The sequence below is a fragment of the Leuciscus leuciscus genome (genome assembly GCF_965113295.1).
Source record: "Leuciscus leuciscus genome assembly, chromosome: 20".
Lineage (NCBI taxonomy): Eukaryota > Metazoa > Chordata > Actinopteri > Cypriniformes > Leuciscidae > Leuciscus > Leuciscus leuciscus.
Window position 1 is genome coordinate 20517022 of NC_138744.1, and position 19675 is coordinate 20536696.

General features: G+C 37.5%; 1 protein-coding gene across 4 annotated transcripts in view; it reads right to left on the bottom strand.

Moving 5' to 3' along the window:
• nbeal2 (neurobeachin-like 2) overlaps window positions 1–17238 on the bottom strand; it is an 87657-nt gene extending 70419 nt beyond the window's left edge. Inside the window, exons 1-2 of one of the 4 annotated variants that reach the window (XM_082149949.1) lie at window positions 16842–17236; window positions 2832–3058 (exon numbers count right to left, since the gene is read on the bottom strand). In XM_082149949.1, the coding sequence (XP_082006075.1) occupies window positions 2832–2861 (30 nt within the window). In that variant the 5' untranslated portion in view covers window positions 2862–3058; window positions 16842–17236. Of the gene's footprint in view, window positions 1–2831; window positions 3059–16841 lie in introns of all 4 variants that reach the window. The other 3 variants (XR_014200664.1, XM_082149948.1, XM_082149950.1) reach the window with 3 other exon arrangements.
• Between the last annotated feature and the right edge of the window lie 2437 nt (window positions 17239–19675).

Below are 19675 nucleotides of genomic sequence, written 5' to 3' on the forward strand. Positions count from 1 at the left end.
CTTCATGCTATTTTGCAGGTTTAGAAAACAATTGTGCCACTATAACCAGGAAAAAATAGTTTAAAGTCAGTGGCGCGTTGCGCATGTTATTCATATGCTATTTTAAGGGCGCATGCTTGGCCAAAATCAATGTAGCGTGTGCACAACGCGCATACACTTTGATTCTCTCATCTACACAGAAGCAGCAGTTTTCATTTTTTGCAAATCATACATTATTACGATAGATAGATAGATAGATAGATAGATAGATAGATAGATAGATAGATAGATATATTATAAAAGCATACATCTAGCTTACACATTGACCCAAATTATCATACGCCTGTTTAACCGAAGTTAATTTGGGTGGGTTTCTCCATTTCAATGTAACTTCTCTCTATTACGGCCGTGACGAGAGCGTTGCTCTCCTTGGCTGTGAACCGCTCCTGGTGCGCGCCTGGCAAATCCGCCGTTACAATAGCAATCTGCTATGGAAAAAGCGTGTCTGCTCTTAAAGGGAATGTGAGATGACGCTCTGATTGGTTTATTTCACGTTACGCCCAAACCACACCTATGAATAATGAAGCTACTTCAGACCAACCCATTTTAGATTTGCGCCTGGCGCAAGAGTCATTTATCCCGCCGGGAAAATAGCAACAACGCCGAGACCCGCCCACAAAGTTACTTGCGCTTTGCGCTTGACACTTGCGTTTCAGATCGTTAAAATAGGGCCCTATAACTTGCTGGCCCAGAAAATGCATTAAAGACATCGTTAATATAGTCCAAGTGACTACAGTGGCTCAATCTTAAGTTTATAAAGCGACGAGAATACTTTTTGTGTGCAAAAAAAAAAGAAAAAAAATAACGACTTTATTCCACTATTCATTTCCTTCTCTCTGGGCCTCGAGTTAGTTCACGTAGTGTTTTAGCGCAGCGCGTCTGTTTTGTACGTCACACGTAGGCTCACTATTGGCCGACGCTGGTCATGTATGTGACGTGCAACACAGAAGCGCTACGCAGTTACACTACGTGAAAAAACTCGAGGCCCAGAGAGAAGGAAATGAATAGTGGATTTTTTTGCGCACAAAAAGTATTCTTGTCGCTTTATAAACTTAAGATTGAGCCACTGTAGTCACTTGGACTATATTAACGATCTCTTTAATGCATTTTCTGGGCCAGCAAGTTATAGTGTCTTAGAAGCCTATGGAGGAGTGAGCCAGCTCTCAGATTTAATAAAAAATATCTTAATTTGTGTTCCGAAGATGAACGAAGGTCTTACGGGGTTGGAACAAAATGAGGGTGAGTAATTACTGACAGAATTTTCATTTTTGGGTGAACTAACCCTTTAAGACCAATATCAACTAGTACAATCAATAGTCTCTCAGGCAACCCACCAAATAGTCAAAATAAGTCACAAGCGTAATAAGTCTTTGCACCACAAGGTTTCACGAAAGCATGACTGGGCGCTATCTCCAAAATCAGAGCATGCACACCCTTGTGTTAACACAACAGGAAACTTCAAAGTATGCAAACTTGTGCAATGTAACAGTGGATACTGTGAATTCTTAATGCAATCAATGCAGTGACACCCATACTTTCGTCAATAGGACAAAAACAAGTAGTGTTCGCTAGTATAGTTCGCATTATAGTATTCTGGTGAGCCCAATATATATATATATATATATATATATATATATATATATTTTTTTTTTTTTTAAGACCAACAGTGTGCTGAGTTACAAAAATAAGAAGCACTTGCAATGTCTCCCATTAGACTGCAAATATAAAAGAGTAAATCTGATTAAATATGGTTTGACAAAAAGATTGAAGCCTTTACACTCTCAACGGGACATCTTTGTACCTTACTTATCCATGAAAGGTTCATAGTAGTACATTAAACATACACATTAAAACTTTAAAGTAGTATGTATGCACCTCTAAGGGGTAGATGGTACAGCGTTGTCCCAAAATTGTACTGCCACATTGACAAGCTGTTGTACTCAAAAGGGTATCTTTTTCTTCTTTTTTTTATAGTGTACATCACAACATTTGCCATGCAAACATTTATATGTAGTTTTATTGGGTTCCTTGATAAATAGATCTTATTATCGCTACCATTGCAACCTACTCTGCAAGAAATTCTCATTGTCTGCCATCAAATCATATTGTTGTTAAAATTCCCTTTTTCTCAGCTGTGAAGCATGAACAACTGGTGCATAAACCTTCAGTCATACCCTGCTATTCGATCTCATGAATCAATTATAACTAAAACAGGAGGCCTAGTTAAACAAATCACATGTCCTGTCTGGGTAATTTAATGAGATAGTCTTTGTAGAACACTTCTCTAGCATAGCACTAGCCATGGGTTCAAATTCAAGGGAATGCATGAACTGATCGAATGTATCAGGCAGAATGCAGTAGAATCGTAACTCTGACATTAAGTATTTCCAGGCATCATCAATGAATCAAAATAACTGCTGATATAATTCACCTTTTGATGGAGAGATCACAATAACCTTTACTGTAAAGTTCTGTTGAGAATGAGTCACAAGCAAGAACATGTGTATCAAGACGAACAAACCCTTGCATGTGACTGTCACTTGAAAGCGGCTGGTGGAAAACATTTCAAAGAGCGAGGAGCTATGCTTAGCTTAAATGATGCGGCTTGATCCGCCCACTCATATAGGGGAAGTTGGGCTGTCAGCAGCTTCATAAAACACTCTCTGAAATGTTCACACTCTGATAACAAAATACAGGGGGCTTCTGGTATACTAAAGCAATGTGCACTACAGCAGAATGCAACTGTAAAATAACATTAAACCTGCTCAAGGTGGAAAAAAAATTAACTTTACCAATTGCTGTTCATTTAGGGGCCAGTCCATGTCTCATGGCAGGTGATGTGCGGTGGAGGGGCTCTTGTTACCCCGGACTCTGCTGAGCCCCCACCAAGTTGGTTCTAAAACGTCCAGAATGTGTCCACTTGTAAGCCTCAGTATCAATCAGAATCCATCATGACGCCTCAGTTTAGACGCGCTGGCTTACTTCTCTGCTCTTTTCTGCTCTCTTGCTGTCTGTACGTCTGTCAAGCAACCAGGAAATGGCAAGTCACTTTAACTGAGCCACATTTCCTGTCTTCTCTCAGCTGGGCTTATCGTCACCATGTTCGCTTCCTTCTTTGCCGCTACCACAGCTTTATTGGAAGAGTGTGTATCACCTTGCCATGAACGACAACCGGTAAGCTACGGTGTATGATGCATGCAACCTTTCACAACATTTTTTATGAAAATTCTGTCTTTATTTATTCTCTTTCAGGTTGTTCAAAACCTGTATGACTTTCTTTCATTAGAGGAACACAATGAGAAATTATGGATGGGGAATGGAGCTTTTTAAGTTTCGAAAAAAGAGGCTTAAAAGTCTCATAATAGTGATGTACACAACTAATGCACCAAAGTCCAAGTCTTCTGTAAACATACGACAGCTTTGTGTTACAAACAGGTTGAAATGTACGTTGTTATTCACTGATAATCTTCCTCTCCAGTGAGGTGTTAGTAGCTACGACCGAACTGCTATGAGAGTTGAACTAGAGAAAAAAAATCACTCTGATTCTTGAGCAAATCATTCACATTGGTTTTGTAAACTGGATCAATGGAGTTACTGAAAGACATCTGATTTATATAATTACTGCAGATTTCAAGATTTTCAGTGAATAACAACTTAAAGGGTTATTCTGTCATCATTTACTCACACTCATGACATTTCAAACCCATAAGAATCCCATATGAATTGAGCTGTTTAATCAAAGAGGCATGAACAATTTATATATTGAACAGATTTAATTTAGGGTTTTAATATCAACACATAAACATTGATCAGCGCATATAGAACATCAAAAATGGTAAACGGAAACTCAACAGACGCTTGCTTGACGCCCGAGCAGTTGGGCTGGTATTGACTCTCTCTGCCGATTGATCACTTGATCCTAACTAAGTGCTGAGCTTAACAGGGGGAAATGCCAACAGTGTGTCTCTGTGGACCCAGTGTTGCCTACTGTTTATATCATCACCCTTAATGAGTTTTCCATTTTAAGCTCTGGCACAATTGAATCCAGTAAATTAGTTTTTGAACTTGACACAGATTTCATTTATTGAGAATACCAGATTTACAAGACCATTTTGGACACTTTTCTGAGAAGAAAAAAAAAGAGTTGAATATATATATATATATATATATATATATATATATATATATATATATCATATATATATGATCAATAAGTCATGGCAATGTATGTTTTTCCATTACTTTAACTCAAAATAATTTAACCAATTTCAACATAAAAAGTTATAAAATATTTTAAAAAATTGGGAAAAATGTTTTACAGTGTTCTTAATATTATTTGCCAGTTGCCACTGGCAGATAAAATATGTGAGAATAACTATATTTATGTACAGAGGTTGGGTGGTCTTATAACCGCTGTTACTCGACTAGATAATCCGTCAGGGTTGCTTCATTTCAACAGAATTAAAATTGCACTTCCTCAAACTAACCGTTAAAAATAACAACAACAGCCAACATGCTAAACCTTTTTAATTGATAATGGGAAATGAAAATGTTTCATGCAGATCTCAGAACTGAAACTATTGTGAAACCATTGTAAATTCATATTCACATCCACATGTCATGTGGAAAACACTCTTACTACAAGGCATACCTGCCAACAAAAATTAGCTACACTAAATACTTTCTACATAAAACTTTAACTACTTCTGACGTTTCATGAATAAGGTACAAAACTTGAACAAATCAACAAAGTCAGCATATGGAAAAAAAATTTGGTCGAAATACATTTTAGATATTGTGTGATTATTATTTTTGCCATGTAATAGTAAATAAAATAAAAACATTTATTTAACATTTTAAAAATGATGTATGTACATACATTTTTGAAGATAAGTTATAGAACTTTAAAGAAATCAAGAAAAATATGTGTTCAATCATTTTTCTTACATATGTTATATGCCAGTGGCAGTTAATATTAAGAACATTGCAAAAACATTTTTTTACAGAATGGAAATCAATAAAAATTAAGAAAATCGAATGAGATTATGTCTTCCAGTCTAATCCTGGGTGTCATAATTCAATACAGTATAGTCATACAGTCATATAATCATACAGTTTTTGGTACTAAAAACACATTTGATGTTGAAACTTTGATGTTGTGTGATTTTCATTTTTTGTTATAGTCAAGAAAGTCAAAACCGCTGATGTGGAACAGACCAAAATCCCCATTTCAAGGGGAGATGGAGATGGAGACATTTGACGAGTTTAAAATGAAATGCTTTTCATGTGAGATTAATTCCATGTTAAGACAATATTGTATCAAATTGGTCTCTTTAATTAGTACCCTATTCATGGAAACTAATTGCTATTCATTTCCCTTTTCCATAAATATGATAATTGTCTTGTGATGATTTAAGGAGAGTTAGTTACATTCAGGTCAGTTCTTGAATGGTATATTTGAGTTCAGTGGTATTCTCTGAAGATGGCAAATCACAGATGAGCCATTCTGTTTGAGATTCCTTGCGGCTCTCAGCGGCTCTCAGCGCCTGCAGCTGCTCAGCAGACACAAAGAGAGTTTTTCACCGGGTTTCTATTAATTATTCTCAATGTCAGTAAACACAGGCCCCAGGGCACATGTGAAAAAGACTTTTCACGAGGCAAAACATTAAAAATACTTTAACATTCAAACATTTTCATGATTATTCAAGACAAATGAACTCTATGCACACCTAGACCAACTTAAAAGGCTCAACCAGTCGCACCATGTACTGTGTGGCTTCCATACAAACGGCCCATACCGCCACCAACTGCCACAAGCCTCACCCACTATAGCAACAGGATAATATCCTTTAAACATAACCCTAAAAGAAGGTAACAATCACTTCCTCTTAATTAGGTTAATTAGGGGATCAAAATCAATATAGAATAAATGGTATAGCTTCATGACATACCATTGAACAAAGTAGTGTAGCTGAGTTACTGTTCCTGATTAGCCTTCTTCCAGGTGATTGAAACTGTTAAATGAGTCAAAGAGGGTTAAATATAGTCAAACAGTCCCACGGGGAAGTCTCGGAAAGTACTGGAGCTCCTTGACAGCAGCGGCCTGGACTTGTCCCTCCATCTGGGGTTTTTTGAAGTCTTTCTCTAAAAAGCAGTGTGGATTACCCTGCAGCATTGAAAATGTTACTGCACCTCTATTGAACAGTCTTTTTTACCAGGCCTGCCAATTTTGGTTTTGTGGAAAAAAATGTAACAAACAAAAATAAGATAAGAAAAATAAGAAGTCAACGTTTAGCTAAATGTTACATTGTCTTAACATTTAGATATGATACTATATGCATGAAGACCAGACTTTAAAAGCAACAAATAGTATCACTTCCAAAACCGAAGTCATATTAAAAATGTGTCTTCTGCATAGAGCAGTGGTGGAGGAAGTACTGAATCTCAGTACTTAAGTAAAAGTACAAATAACCAGAGACATATTTACTTTAGTAAAAGTAGAAGTACCACAATGAAAACCCTACTTAAGTAAAAAGTACCTGATTTTAAATGTACTTTAAGTATTAAAAGTAAAAGTACTTGCATAACAATTTATTCTCTTAATGTCTATATTCTAATAATTAGGGCTGTAACAATATGAATCCGAAATCGCTACACTTAGATCTACGAACCTGTGTCGCGGTGTGAGAAGGCAGAATCGCGACACACACCTTTTTTGAAGTTAACATTATACAATACGTAGACCTACACCACAAAACTAGTTGAGGATAAATTATTTAATATTTGGCAATTCCATCGTTATAAACGGGACATTTGCAGTAAAAACTTGAAATATAAATTCTCAGAAAATGCATTTAATACATATTGAAAAATATCAGTATGCGTTTTATATTTAATGGGAAATAGCCTAGGCTACACATGCGTTACGGGACACAAAAAATGTAACGAAACGTTGTAGAAATGTAGTGAAGTAGAAAGTATAATAATTGCTGCAAAAAGTAACGAAGTAAAAGTCAAAAGTATGCACTATTGATTCTACTTAAGTAAAGTACAGATACGTGAAAAATGTACTTAAGTAAAGTAACGAAGTATTTGTACTTCGTTACATTCCACCACTGGCATAGAGTATAAGTATGTTTAATCAAATGTGTGTGGTGATAAAGTATGTGTTTAAGGTTGTAAATTGTGTCAATTATTTTTGACACATTTCTAACATGTATTATCACATTGCTATATTTCTAGCATGTTGTAGCATAGGCTATAGCATGTGTATTAACATTGCTATCATGTTTTAGCCATAGATGTACAGTATATACACGTAGATTCCTCATCATTAGCGGCTGTTTCTAAGGGCCACTATACGCAAGTCTGTAAACACTTGAGACGAGAGAAAGTGTTTGTCTGTAACCATAGTTATTCGCAAGTATGCATATCTACTATATAGCTGTAACAGTCTTTAGCAGATATTCCGACTACCGATTTCTTGTCATCATGATTGGCTGATACCGATCATTCAAACATTATATAAGTGATATGTAACCTCTCTGTTGACTGTCACTGTTAACCCTTTAACCCCTGAAGGCATTTTTAAATGATGTTTTAATGATAAGTGGCATACTTAAATGTAATGGCTTATAACTCTACAATCAATCAATAAAACTTGACTGCTGCAATCAATAAAATCAAATTTGAAAGAAAATAGATTTTGATCACGTTTGGAGGATCTTATGTTACTGCTGAGAAAACCCCAGAAAAGTTATGCAATTTATTGATTTGTTTGTTATTATTCATGCTTGACATGATTAGAAAGTATATATGACAGGACATAAAATCAAGTTTGGGCTTGTTCACAATCATGTCAACTGCATCTGGGCCAAATTTTTATGTTGATATTATGATTATATGTTGATATCTCAAAACAATCAAAATTTACGACATTTGGAACCATGGTAACCTTTTTAATCAAAAGTCCAAAAACCTCTCCAAACAAATGATTAAATGTTTTAGTGAACATAAAAACTACAAGTGTAAATGCATATAATATAATATAATATGATATAATATATAATTTTTTATATAATAACATATAAAAAGTAACAAGTAATAAGATCCTGATTGATGAGTGATGATTTTCCAGCGCTGTTTCAGCTTTGCTATTCTATGGCGCACGCATGGTAAATCAAGACCTGTCAATCTCAGTGATCGATCCAGTGACAGTCCAATCTTTAAACATCGTCCCTACTCTACCGACCATACCTGAGATCCAGATTCCATTGGTATAACTTTTTTAAATGACGTTAGACAACACTGCAACATGATCGCGATGAGTTTGGATCCCGGAAGTCCTAGCTTTAGCAAAGCAGCATGCCATGATGTCACTCCGTGAGAATTTTCTCAAGATCTGCATATCATGTTATGTTGTGTGTATGTTCGTTTAAATCAATACAACCTTCTTTTTTAAATAAAGATGTGCGATTTACTATGGTTTACTAATGTTTCGCGAAGTTACAAAGCAGAACGTAGCGCAAAAGCCTTATCTGTATACTATTTACATATGCGTCGGCGGCGACATTTTAAGGTTTTATATCATTAAAGCTGCAGTCTGTAACTTTTGCCACTCTAGCGGTTAATAAACAGAACTGCATGCGTCTTGCAGAAGAACATTGTAGCCGAAGCTCCTTCTCTCCGTTTATGTCTATGTATGTTATGGTACTGGGCTACTCTGCAGTGGTACAACCCAAACCAGTCTAATAGTCTGAAAATAAACACTTATTATAGGTATTGTAGTGATTCAGACAAAAACACGGTTTGGAAAATGGATTCATTATGTACTCGTTTATTATATACATTTTGAAAAAAAAAAAAAAGTTACGGACTACAGCTTTAAACTGTGATCGGTTTGTGAGATCAGCCAAATTTGGCGACTACCGATCGAGTCATAGAATGTGATTATCAGCCAATACCGATCTGCGGCCGATCGATCTGTAAAAGTTTATCACATTTCATTTAAAAAATGTATAGGTTGGCGGTTATTACAACCAAAGGCTGCACAATGTTGTGGCCTTTATGATGAAAATTCATTTATTTGTTAGTGTGAGTTATTATGCTGGCCGTTCCAAGATGGCAGACGCATTGACATGTCTGGAGCGGCAAAAGCGGTACCTACATGTCTATGGTTTTAGCATATTGCTAAATGTTTACTATGTTTCTAGCATGTTTTAACATGCTGCTAGTGCTAGCATGTTCCCCGCGAGTATTTTTAAATTAGCTAATAATACAAATAAGAACAAATACACATAATAATAAAAGAAACACAGTAGCACACAAAAATATCCATCCATCCATCCATCCTCTTCCGCTTATCCGGGGCCGGGTCGCGTGGGCAGCAGTCTAAGCAGAGATGCCCAGACTTCCCTCTCCCTAGACACTTCCTTTAGCTCTTCTGGGGGGACACCAAGGCATTCCCAGGCCAGCAGGGAGACATAGTCCCTCCAGCGTGTCCTAGGTCTTCCCCGGGGTCTCCTCCCGGTGGGACGAGCCCGGAACACCTTCTCGGGAAGGTGTCCAGGAGGCATCCGGAACAGATGCCCGAGCCACCTCAGCTGGTCCCTCTCGATGTGGAGGAGCAGCGGCTCTACTCTGAGCTCCTCCCGAGTGACCAAGCTCCTCACCCTAACTCTAAAGGAGCGCCCAGCCACCCTGTGGAGAAAGCTCATTTCGGCCGCCTGTATCCGGGATCTTGTCCTTTCGGTCATGACCCACAGCTCATGACCATAGGTGATTGATCAACGTAGATTGACCGGTAAATCGAGAGCTTCGCCTTGCGGCTCAGCTCTTTCTTCACCAAGACAGACCGGTACATCGACCGCATTACTGCAGAAGCTGCACCGATCCGTCTGTCAATCTCCCGTTCCATCCTTCCCTCACTCGTGAACAAGACCCCAAGATACTTGAACTCCTCCACTTGAGGCAGGAACTCTCCACCAACCTGAAGCGGGCAAGCCACCCTTTTTTGATTGAGAACCATGGCCTCGATTTGGAGGCTCTGATTCTCATCCCAGCCGCTTCACACTCGGCTGCAAACCGTCCCAGTGCATGCTGAAGGTCCTGGTCTGATGGGGCCAGCACGACAACATCATCCGCAAAAACGTCATTTTTATTATCTCGATTTTTTGATCATGCTGTAAAGTGTAACAACAACAATCACCAGGCCGTTGGCCCTCTGCAGGCATTTGTTATTACATAATGTACATAAGTTGATTGTTATACTATGTAGATTACATAATGTATTTTAACAGTGTTGTTCAATAAAACCATATAATTACTTGCTTTTAAAACTTTATTTGAACCTATTATTATTATTTATATTTACAAAAAATAATTTAATTAATTTTAAAGGCTATTGTTCACATGGGTCTATTTTTATTACCATAAGAAAGTATCCGATTACTCGATTAATCGTCACCATGCAGTTGAGCAATAAAGAATGTCTTGCAACATAAAACAAATCCACTGGACAAAAACAATAACTCTTGACACATCAATGCAAAAGCCTAAAGTCAAGGCTTAGATCACAGCTTTCTGGTTCATCCAGACAGTCTGCTTGTGTGCACATCCTCAGCCACTTTAAGCGGGTGATGAAGTCATTGAGTCATTGGCTGCGTCAATGACTCAAACAAAATATGTGTGAAGGTCATAAAACACATTACAAAATCAGGAAGTAGCTAACTTTTTTTATTATCTTTTTGATGAATCTGCTGTTCAAAGAATAGGTTGTAACTGTTTTCTGTAACTTGCACTGTGAAATTGGGTTTGGGTTTGACAGCGCAGAGTCATTCTCATGTCGGCTTAAAACGTGACATACTCAGACCCTGATGGAAATCATTTTGGTTCTATCCTGGGCTGTAGTGCATTTTCTAGAAAGATCTTGTTTCTGTTGATAAACACATTAATGAGCAAGAGTGGACATTGGCAGTTATACTCGGCCTCTAAACATGTACTAAATATCTGTAGAAAGATCTAGTATGCACTACAACAATTTACAGAAAGCACGCAGTGTGAATTGCAATGTATAGTATATGCTCTACATATAAAGCTTTTTTCATTCTTCAAAACTGGGCAGTGAGTGACCTTAGGCCTTAACAAAGGGATAAGTATGCACTTTGTAAACACTTAAACCATTTCAACTGTTTGGAAGCTTAGTCAAGTGACGATAAAAAAATATTTTAAAGGAAATGAATAAATTAATTACCCTTTAAAAAGGTTCTAATATGTACAATTTTGGTACCTTTGAGGTATTATAATGCATTCTTTAGGTACAAAGGTGTACCTTTTGAAAGGGTACTACCCCTGTGACAGCTTTTGTGCCTTTTTTCTGAGATTAAATGGAAAAAACTGGCAATCCAATATATCAGCAAAACTCTTCAAAGTTATGTAATTGAATGGTAAGAACTGCATCCATCAAGTGGATGGCCTGGATTACACAACACTCTTTAAAAAACAGGTTAGGGTTAGGGATTTGGAACCATAGATGCCAATAAAGAACCTGTATTTTTAAGAGTGAATGTTAAATTAGTTCTCTGGGCGTTTTGCTCTGAAAAGGAAAAGCCCTGCTGAATAACTTTAAGTATCTTTTAAAGTATTGAACTATCCAGCACAAAGTCTTTTTAGATTTGCTTTTAAGAAGTTGCTCTTTGTTGGCTCCACCACAGTCTGGGGAATCCGAGGGCCGTTTCTCATTGCTTGCAGGAATGTGAGGGAATAGATAAAACGAGAGCTGAAAATTCTTTTTAGTGCCTCGCATGCACAACGCTGGCATTTACACCAGATTAAGGTCAAATAATGGCACCTGTACACAAACATTTGTCTTAAACGTGACGTATATCTCAAAAACTTGACTTACTGGTACATGACAATGGTACATAATGGCAGTTGAAAGAATTGAGGTGGATGATGTCTTTTCACCGCTGCCTACACAAGGACTCTCAGCCTTTTGTGACAAAATACTAAAATCTATTCAGATTAACAAGCAGGTAGAACAAGTCTGTAAAAACATTGACACCTGTCAAGTCAGCCTCCTCCTACAGGAGGAACATGTGTGAGGAGCAACCAACAAATGAAAAAGTGTTGTAATATGACGTAATATGCATATATGATTGATGTTACTTTGAGGGAGTCCAGAAGGTCTGTCCTTCTTCATGTTGATGGTAACATAGAATTGGTGAAAAATTCTATGATGTTCTATCAGTGGTCATCATTTACTCATCCTCATCTCAACCCTGTATTATTTTTTTCTTCTGTGAAAAACAACATGAGATATTTTGTTTGACGCTTCTGTTTTTCACACAAAGATGGTGATTTAAACTGTTAATCTCTAATAATCTACTCTTCTGAATATATTTTGCACTTGCATGAAAACTAACAAATAAAAAATAAAAAAATAAAAAACAAATGCCAATCAGTGCCAATTAACATCAAACTTCTTTATAACAGATAAAAATGCGTGCCTTTAGATGCGCACTAGGTTTGATATCATTGACGCAAAATTACATTGGTTATGTGACATGCAACAACCAATGCAGACATAATATCAGTTTTTGCAATATAAATCATCGTTCACTTTCCTTGTGTGGAAGCCAGAAGCTCCAGAAGCTCCTTTTGTTTACACACACACACACACAAAGTTAGACATTGGAAGATATAAATTACAATATGTTTGTTATTTTTGTGGGACTGTTTCTTCCATTGTAGAAATTAGAAAACTATTTCTAATTCAGATCCAGACAACTAGCTCAAGCTCATTTGTACATCACCCTCCATGGAGGTCTTCCAAATATCAGATGCTCATAGAATGTACAGTGTCAACCATGAAAAATCACAACAAACAAACACAAGAGTGTTATTTTCCAAAACCTCTTCCTCATTGGGCTTCAGCTGAACTGAACTGGTGTGATGATGTGTACCATGTGTTTGTCAACTCAAAAACAGGTTGTTCTGGGAGGTTACAAATGGTAGCAACCATGACGGGAAGTGGTTTTTATCACATCAGTGTTGTCCTCTGAACAGCACACTCAAGAGGAAGTGGTCTGACAGAGAGGCAGCATTGCTCCAACAGCCAAATTAAAAAAGGCTGGCACCACATTACAATACAGCAAGATCATCAGAATGACATTAAACTTAGCTGTTCTTCACAGATTGTGTACTGCTGCCACTGATGGGGAAGGAGTATTCAGTTCTAAAGTCAGGCAGCCAGCATTCGTATTATGAAATCACAGACTCACATGTGATGAAGACTCCTGTCATAACAGCCTATAGAAGCTGTTTAATTGTACATGGAGTGGGTCACCTCATGGGGGCGGCCATCTTGAGATCACATGACTCACTCTATCTTGGTAGCCTTTCTGTAATTCCTCATTAAATGCATTAATCATGCCTGACTGCAAATGGCGCCTATCTATGCCAGCAAACATTTGATTTCATGTAATGCTACATCCACACCACTAGGAGTCAGTAAGTCCAAAATGAGTGCCATATTGATCAGAGCCAGAATTAAAATATTACTAAATACATCAGTTACAATAAATAAAATTTACAGTAGATATTTTCTTCCATGTTGTGATGTACATCTGAAAGTAATACATTATTGGGGAAAAAGTAGGATGGGGACTTGGTTCTACGCATCAATTATTAATTGGCTCTTGAGATGTGTGCGTTGCACTCAATAAAGCCAGAAGAAAGCAAGCTTGCTGGGATGGGGTTTTCACCAGAAGATCCAGGTATGATATTTTGATAAAAAATTACGAGGTCAAAACTTTTTTTGAAACTTTTTTTTACATGGATGAATTGTTTTAGAAAATGGATTGGATGAATATTCATTTCATGACGATTTTAAACTAACAACCAGACTTTGATATAACATATTGATATAAAAGAAATAAAAAAGGTTAAAGGCAAACATTGTGTCAGTCCAATTTTACTAGCTTCCCATGAGACCTCATTACATTGGGAGGACAGGACACAGGACTTATTCTATGGTCAAATGACTTGCATAATAGGTGAGGAGAGGTTTACATTGATTTAAAACAGAGCACAGCCTCATGAGCCCAGAGAAAAACAAGTCCATTTTCAACTATCCAGTCGCCCTTATCCAGTTAGAATCTCAGCAGACAGTCGCAAGCAGTGCCATTAAAATGGGTGTTTCAAACAGAGTGAATCATGAGGGCGAAACCAACCCATAAACATGAGTGTACAGAAATCAAATACACTTCACCTTTTATCATTGTTTAACGGAAAATCACATTTATGTCATCTACTTTGCATGTCTGGTATGTGTGGATTTCTGTAAGCTGTATGTGAGCAGTTATTAATAAATGGGAATGGAATGACAAAGGGTTCCTTTTTTTGGATTATACCATGAATGAGATCTAGAGAAACATTCCAAGCTATCTGGACAACTTTGTGCCAATGGCAAGACCAGACTAGAACACTGCATAATTCATACAGCTGCTATTCCATGCAATCTGCTAACTATACAATATTTCAGAGTGCGAGCACCAAATTAAAACAGTGATCTGCTAGTCAACATTTCTCTATGGTGACCCCTTGTGCTTCTTGTATCCTGCACCTGCTGTTTTGGTTACCATGGTAGCCATTCATAAAGAATACTTCAAATAGTGAGCCATTACAGCTGACTTCAGCTGCTGACCCTAAAAAGTGGTCATGACAGAGTTTCAGATGGAATACATGGATGTTTAACTTTACATTTTGTTTTAACAATATAAAATAATCTCTCTCAAAAATACGCAGAAGTGCAATTTGGTCTTTGTATACACCGCCAGAGGGTGTTGTCAAACAACCATTCTTCTTGGGGCATGTCCATTTCTTATTCATAGTGAAGAGAGAAGGGTTCTTCCAGAATAGTTCAATGAACCAGTTAAAAAATTATTCAGCGATTCTTTTATGTCACAACATAATCAAGTGTCCCCTGATATCCTGGCGTGTATTATTACATATTCTAAATATCTCAGAAAAGAAGTCATAGGTGCACATATTGATGTTAATTAAACTGTATACAACTTTTTATGGTAGGACATTATCTGTTGATAATCTATTTTTTGTTGATTAAGTTTTATTATTAATAGTTTGCATTGTGATTTCATGAGCCCCAGTTCAGTTTGTTGCAACCGTGATTTAGCTCATAAAAACAAGGTCATAAAACTGCTGATAAAACTGTCAACTCTCAAAACCGTAAACATTCTATTTTAGATTCAACAAATCTGTGAACTGTTGACAAGTATACTGCTCGGACCATAGACTGTAAAAAAGATGAATGTCATAATATCAATGAAATAACAGTTGACATTTTGCACCGGTTACGTCATTTGGCGCCAGATTGTGCGCAGTAGTGATCCTGAGGTGGAGTGAGTCGCGACTATACACTAGAACATCCTTTTTTAGCGGTCGTGAAGTAATTACTTATTCAAAATAAGTACCTACTCAAGAGAGTATGCGATTTCGTACGCAGCCTATGACTTCATTTTTCAGAATGTGTGCAGCACCACAGATGTGCAGCACACTTAATGACTGAAATCGATCCGTGAACTATTGTTTAGACCGAATCGTTTGTGAACAAATCGTTAGAACCCGGTTTGACTGATTCACTGAAAAGATTCGACTTGATCTGTTCGGGAATCGGACTTGGCTAATTGAGAAATAAATCTAAAACATCCCAGCAATAACAAAGAAAAAAATTAATTATTTAAATAACTATAAACAATAAATAAATAAAAAATTCAAATTTAGTTGAAATATAGGCTACCCACGACAATGTAAAATTAAAACATTATAATACATTGCAGATTTATTATTGCCGTTGATTTTGGTCAAATAAACAAAGCACAAAATTTGCAAGTCATGTTGCATATGAACAAGACACATTTCAACTAAAAAATAAAAACTTTTTATGCGTTTTTGGCTCATCATTTAGGCTACACGACAACGGCATTTTGGTACCTGCAAACGCACATTTTTTAAAACGGTTTTCAAAGTGCAAGTTTTTGAAAACGATAGAGTTATTATCACCGTGAAAACCATGGTGAAAACTACAAAACCGCGAATTTGTGAAAAGGGCGATGACGCGCATGCGTATTGCGTGTTTAACAGAGGCGCGCGTAATTTTTGTTTACAAAGTGACCTCGTCGCCAACTACTGGCCTAGCATGAATAATACAGCGATTTGAATCGTTTTTTTGCTGATCCGTGTGAACGGGGTCGTTTTTTATAACGCTGTCGCCTGTCCGCCAAAAATTTAAATTAAAATTAAAAAAACTTTCCGTTTTTAGTAGGCTACATCGTTGTCGTGTAAACGTACCTAAGAGACGCGAGGAGAAGGAAGCATGACATTACCTGGCTCACACAGGTAAACACTAGAACTGTACAGAATAACTGTAAACATCCAAACTGATCTGTGATGAACTGTCGTGCTTAGCTAAAATATCACCAGTCCTTGTCATCACAAGTGTCAATCGCTTCATAACAAAATACCAATGAAATATTAAGTGAGCGTCAAATGTTTTCACTCTGTACGTGCACGCGCAACCTTCCCAAAAAAAAATAACCACAGGCTCACTTCCTGAAACTGTTCCAACACAAAGGGGCAGGGAATTATGGCGAATATGTTTACCACATAACTATATATGCAGGATGCGACACAATATTAAATGACAGTGGCAAGTTTGCGAAAACATTAAACTCGGAAGGCAACAGGTGTCGGGCGGCTCGCGCGTTCGCCTGCTCATGACTCACCTTAGTGTAATATAACATCCACAGCTCGTACAGTCGCTCTTTCGAAGCCATTCTCACTCGCCTTTCTGTGTATTCCTTCCACTTATGCGTCAATCAAACCATCTGAATATACATCCACAAACGAAGTATCCGTGGATTGACTCAGCGAAGATCCAGGGAATTTTGTTTGCTAGAAACAGCATGCTGCTGTACAGCGGTCCACTACTACCTGGTTGCCAAGCTCTCCCAAAGTTGCATGTCTTTAAGACGGAGGGTGGGTCAAAAATGACAATTCCGAGCTGAGAAACTAGAGAATGTAGAGAGCAACATTAGAGAAATGTCGCCGAATAGGCGCTGGATAAACGTGCATCTCTGCTAGAGGAATTCTAAGGGAGTTAAACGCACTTGTCAGTGCACGCAGAACCCTGTTCACACTGCCCTCCTCTTGAGCATTACAGTGGCAGTAGAGAGCAAACCGAGGAAGAGCCGGGAGGAGTTCTGCCTGCCTCATAGCTGCACACAGATGAAGGAAAACCAGTAAGTGTCACAGCGGATTGTGGAAATTAGCTGGGATGGAATGGCACTGCACTGTAGCGCACATACTTCTCCTGGTGGATTTGTTTGTGGAAACAAAATTTTAATTAAGTAAAGATCAGAATATATATATATATATATATATATATATATATATATATATATATATATATATATACACACATAAAAGTTAAAACACACACACACACACGTCTGGTTTACTATCTTTGTAGGGACTCTCCATAGACGTAATGGTTTTTATACTGCACAAACTGTATATTCTGTCTCCTAACACTAACCGTACCCTTAAACATACCCATCACAGAAAGCTTTCTGCATTTTTACACTTTCAAAATAATAATAATAATTCTGTATGATTTATAAGCTTGTTTCCTCATGGGGACCTCAATAGGTCCCCACGGTGACACGAGTCCCCATGAGTCTGTGCATTCAGGTTGAAGTCCCCACCGCGATAGAAAAACATGAACACACACACACACACACACAACACATATCCTGGTTTACATGTTTTATAGGGACTTTCCATAATGATTTTTATACTGAACACACTTTATATTCTATCCCCTGACCCCAAACCTACCACACAGGAAACTTAGGCATTTTACATTTTCAAAAAACATCACTTAGTTTAATTTATAAGCTTTTTGTAAGATTATGTTTCTAAGTATGATTTATAAGGATGGGGACCAAAAAATGTCCAAATAAGGACAAGGATTTTGGATATTTTCATCTTTGTGGGGACATTTGTACCTATATAAATGATTGTGTACATACTTTTTAATCTATCTTGTCTATATATATACCAATTTAGGTCAACCAGTTACCAAGCAATGCTTAATTTTGTTCAGTCTGTGGTGTAAAAAGGTCACATTAGCAATTAAAGAAAAACCACTTAAGCAAAACATGGTCAGGTCAAAGTGTCGAATAATTTTTTGTCACAAATTTTCATTGATTCGAGCTTTGTGACATGGTGCATTATCCTGCTGGAAGTAGCCATCAGAGGATGGGTACATGGTGGTCATAAAGGGATGGACATGGTCAGAAACAATGCTCAGGTAGGCTGTGGCATTTAAACGATGCCCAATTGGCACTAAGGGGCCTAAAGTGTGCCAAGAAAACATCCCCCACACCATTACACCACCACCACCACCAGCCTGCGCAGTGGTAACAAGGCATGATGGATCCATGTTCTCATTCTGTTTACGCCAAATTCTGACTCTACCATCTGAATGTCTCAACAGAAATCGAGACTCATCAGACCAGGCAACATTTTTCCATTCTTCAACTGTCCAATTTTGGTGAGCTCGTGCAAATTGTAGCCTCTTTTTCCTATTTGTAGTGGAGATGAGTGGTACCCGGTGGGGTCTTCTGCTGTTGTAGCCCATCCGCCTCAAGGTTGTGCGTGTTGTGGCTTCACAAATGCTTTGCTGCATACCTCGGTTGTAACGAGTGGTTATTTCAGTCAAAGTTGCTCTTCTATCAGCTTGAATCAGTCGGCCCATTCTCCTCTGACCTCTAGCATCAACAAGGCATTATCGCCCACAGAACTGCCGCATACTAGATGTTTTTCCCTTTTCACACCATTCTTTGTAAACCCTAGAAATGGTTGTGCGTGAAAATCCCAGTAACTGAGCAGATTGTGAAATACTCAGACCGGCCCGTCTGACACCAACAACCATGCCACGCTCAAAATTGCTTAAATCACCTTTCTTTCCCATTCTGACATTCAGTTTGGAGTTCAGGAGATTGTCTTGACCAGGACCACACCCCTAAATGCATTGAAGCAACTGCCATGTGATTGGTTGATTAGATAATTGCATTAATGAGAAATTGAACAGGTGTTCCTAATAATCCTTTAGGTGAGTGTATATGTAGACAAGATACATAAGAAGTATGTACAAAATAATCTATAGGTACAGAAACAATATAAATAAGTGTAAATAATGTGTTGTTGGGTATTTTATGTTTATTTATTTGTATTTATTCATAAGTTCCCTGCATCCTATTTGGGATAGTGCTCCCAGTGATCATTTAGGCTGCTCACTCTCATGCTGTTTCAAACCTGTATGACTTTCTTTCTTCTGTAAATGCTGGTATAGTTATTATTACCAATGACTTATTAAAACACATGTCTTAAAAAAATCTCAGTCCTCAAAAAAAAAGAAAACATTGTTTTGATATGTTTCTATCTTGACTGAAATTGAGCTGTGCACATTAGGACATTGGCACTGATTCATTGTGTCTCAGGGTTTTGATGTGCGTTGGGTATTTGTCTCATTGATTATTTTAATTAGTTATTA